The sequence below is a fragment of the Emiliania huxleyi genome (assembly GCF_000372725.1).
Source record: "Emiliania huxleyi CCMP1516 unplaced genomic scaffold EMIHUscaffold_627, whole genome shotgun sequence".
Classification (NCBI taxonomy): domain Eukaryota; phylum Haptophyta; order Isochrysidales; family Noelaerhabdaceae; genus Emiliania; species Emiliania huxleyi.
Genome location: NW_005197294.1, coordinates 7,669 through 10,357, shown reverse-complemented (window position 1 = coordinate 10,357; position 2,689 = coordinate 7,669). Strand labels below are relative to the sequence as shown.

Below are 2,689 nucleotides of genomic sequence, written 5' to 3'. Positions count from 1 at the left end.
CCGCCCCGCCCTGTCCAGTCCCGCCCTGCCCTACCCCGCACCCCTACACTTTCCCCTTCCCCCCGTCAGCAGCGCCCCTCGTGGGCGTCGGGCTGCAAGGTCACTCAGGATGACCCGGAGGGCTATCCGGCTAGAAGTGACATCACAGCGCCGGGTGTAAAAGAACGAGAGTGAGGGTGCTGAGAGAGTTGGCACACAAGTGGGTCCCCCGGGGGCAAGACCCTCTCTCTAATGTCTAAAAACAGAGGGTTTTGTGACGTCTCCATTCACCGTGTCCGCGTGTAGCCGTCGCGGTACGCGGATACACACACACTCACAAATCATACGTGTCGGTGGTGGAGGGCATATTGGGCGGACCTCGCATCTCCACGGACGGAAATAGCAAACTCGCAGGTTCGGGCGCGCGCGGAGAGCAGGGCCAGCAGCTATTTAGAAGGCAAAAAACAAGATTTTTAAACATAGCCACACTCACGCAGCGCCGAGCGCATGACCTCGGCGGTGACGGTCGAGCATCCAAAGTCGATCAGCGTCGGGGCGTCGACGTCGCGCAGCTGCTTCTCAAAGTCGCGCACTGAGTCCTTCACCTGCCGGATGCACTTCTCATGGGGTGCGACGTTGGGGCTGTAGGGGGGCAAGAACTCGACCACGAAGCCGCGAGAGTGGAAGAGGTTCAGAAGCTGCTGGTTTCGGTGGATGCCGCAGTTGTCCATGATGACGACCGATCGCTGCTCCATGCCAAAGCACTGCGTGAACTTGCTCATCACCGGCATCTGCAGGCGGGTGGAGGGTGCCTTGGTTGGTTGAGGGCTGGCGTGTGGGGCGAACCCGTCTTAAAAATCTAGAGGGGCGAGCCTCACCAAGTGGTCGGTGCACGCGGATGCAAACGCCTCCGAGTCAAAGCCCCCCTCGACCGTGACGTGGCCCACGTGGCCCACGTTGACGTCGAAGAAGCCCAGCATCGAGTGGCGCTTGCCCCGCGCGAGGATGCCTCGGCTCGAGTCGGCCCGCAGGCCGCGCAGCGCATAGCCGTAGCGCCTACGTTGGAGAAACGTGGGGTCCGGGAGGAGAGTTGAAAGTTGGTGACTGAGCTGTGCTCCCGCTCGGGCACTTGTTGAGCAGCCGCTTGTCCACAGCCGACTCGTCGATCCAGATGAGCTGCTCGAGGTTGTAGTTGTTGAGAATGTGGGTCACAAAGTCTTGCGCCTTTCGCGCGTCGTACGCCTCGACCAGCAGGGAGAGCTGTGGGCAGGGAGGAGGGGAGGGGGTGTGGGGAAAGGGCCAGGTGCACTCTCTGGTGAGGAGGTGAGGGATAGCGCGCCCGCTTGCGCGTCATGCCCATCCGCTTCAGCGTCTGGCACATCGTCGGGATGCTCATGCGGATGCCGGTCACGTTGTAGAAGGCACTGCAGATGTCGCTCAGGCTGTCCTCCATGTTGCACTGGGTCAGGCAGTCCAGAAGTTGCGGATGCAACTCGGGCGGCACGATTGCCGGGCTCAGCCGCTCGCCCTGGTGCGAAGAGATGTCGTGCGGCGGCGTCTCGAAGCGTCTCCAGATCTCGCACGCCGAACTCTCTGAGACGAGGAGGTCGTCCGCGATCTCGGCGAAGGTCATGTCAAAGACGAGGCGCTTGTACACAATCCGCCAGCGCAAGTCATCTGAGAGCGCGGATGAGGAGCCGAGCGGGCCGAAGCCAGTTGGCGACGGCGGCGGCGAGTCCAGCGGAGGCGAGCCCAGCGGCGCGTCCGACGGGTGGAGGAGCGGCAGCAGGGACTGCGTGCGACGCGAAGCGCGGGCGGGCGAACGCCGCGCGGACGCAAGGGCCAGGCCGGCGGCGAGCACGCCAGCGAGCGACAGCAGCGCCAGAACCGCGAACATGGTGCTCGAAAAGAACCGGGAAGACTGGTGGGTTAGAGCTCCGAGCCGTCTAGGGATCCCTGCGGCAGAACACAGGAATGAGTACATCAAAGTCCCTAGTGTTGTGCGAAAAAGAAGTTCGAGCGCCAGGTAGTCCGGGGTAGAAAAGAAGTTCGACCGTCCGCAAACGTCCCTCGGTCGCACTTCGGCGACAGTCTCGCTTCGGCCTCTCGCCGCTGGTACTGAATATGCGCAACATCCATCCGTCCACAACCAATTGGTAGAGCACACCTCGTCTCTGCGCCGCAGTGGCTGCGTGACGGGCGAGCTCCCAGTGGGATCGCTTGTGAGTTCGTCACGGCGTTGAGGTCAGGATGGAGCCAGTCGGACCAATCAGAAGCTGACCTGAGCAGTGCCACTTTCAACACGGTCAGGGCGGGAGGGGCGGACATGGACCCGCCGCGAACTCCCTTGTGTGGGCAGTAGCTGCCGGCCGTGAACCCCTTCCCGGACCAAGAATGAATGTGCATGTGCGAGGCGTGCCGGCGTACGTGGAGAGCGACTGTTTAATGGCAGATGGGTGTGGCACCTGTGCGGGTGTGCCGCCGTCTCGGTGTGTCCGCTCCCTGGGAGTGATGACGCTACGTGGAGTTCGGCAGCCGCCCGCGGTGAACCAACTCGCTCGCGGCTCCAGTGCACCAACTCCCTCGCGGCTCGGCTGTGGCTCGGCTCCGGCTGGCGGCGTCTCGTGTCTCGCTCCTCTGTGTGGCCGCATACTCGAGTGACTCGGCTCTGTCCTCTTCGGTCTGTCTCCCTACCAATGCCCGTCCCTGC

General features: G+C 63.1%; 1 protein-coding gene across 1 annotated transcript; it reads right to left on the bottom strand.

Moving 5' to 3' along the window:
• Window positions 1–452: 452 nt before the first annotated feature.
• Window positions 453–1,876, bottom strand: EMIHUDRAFT_120402 (hypothetical protein; the record flags this gene model as incomplete). The annotated part of the gene is made up of 4 exons (XM_005763591.1): window positions 453–770; window positions 858–1,035; window positions 1,109–1,239; window positions 1,289–1,876. The coding sequence occupies 4 exons, from the start codon at window positions 1,874–1,876 to the stop codon at window positions 453–455; spliced, it is 1,215 nt and encodes a 404-aa protein (XP_005763648.1).
• Window positions 1,877–2,689: the final 813 nt, after the last annotated feature.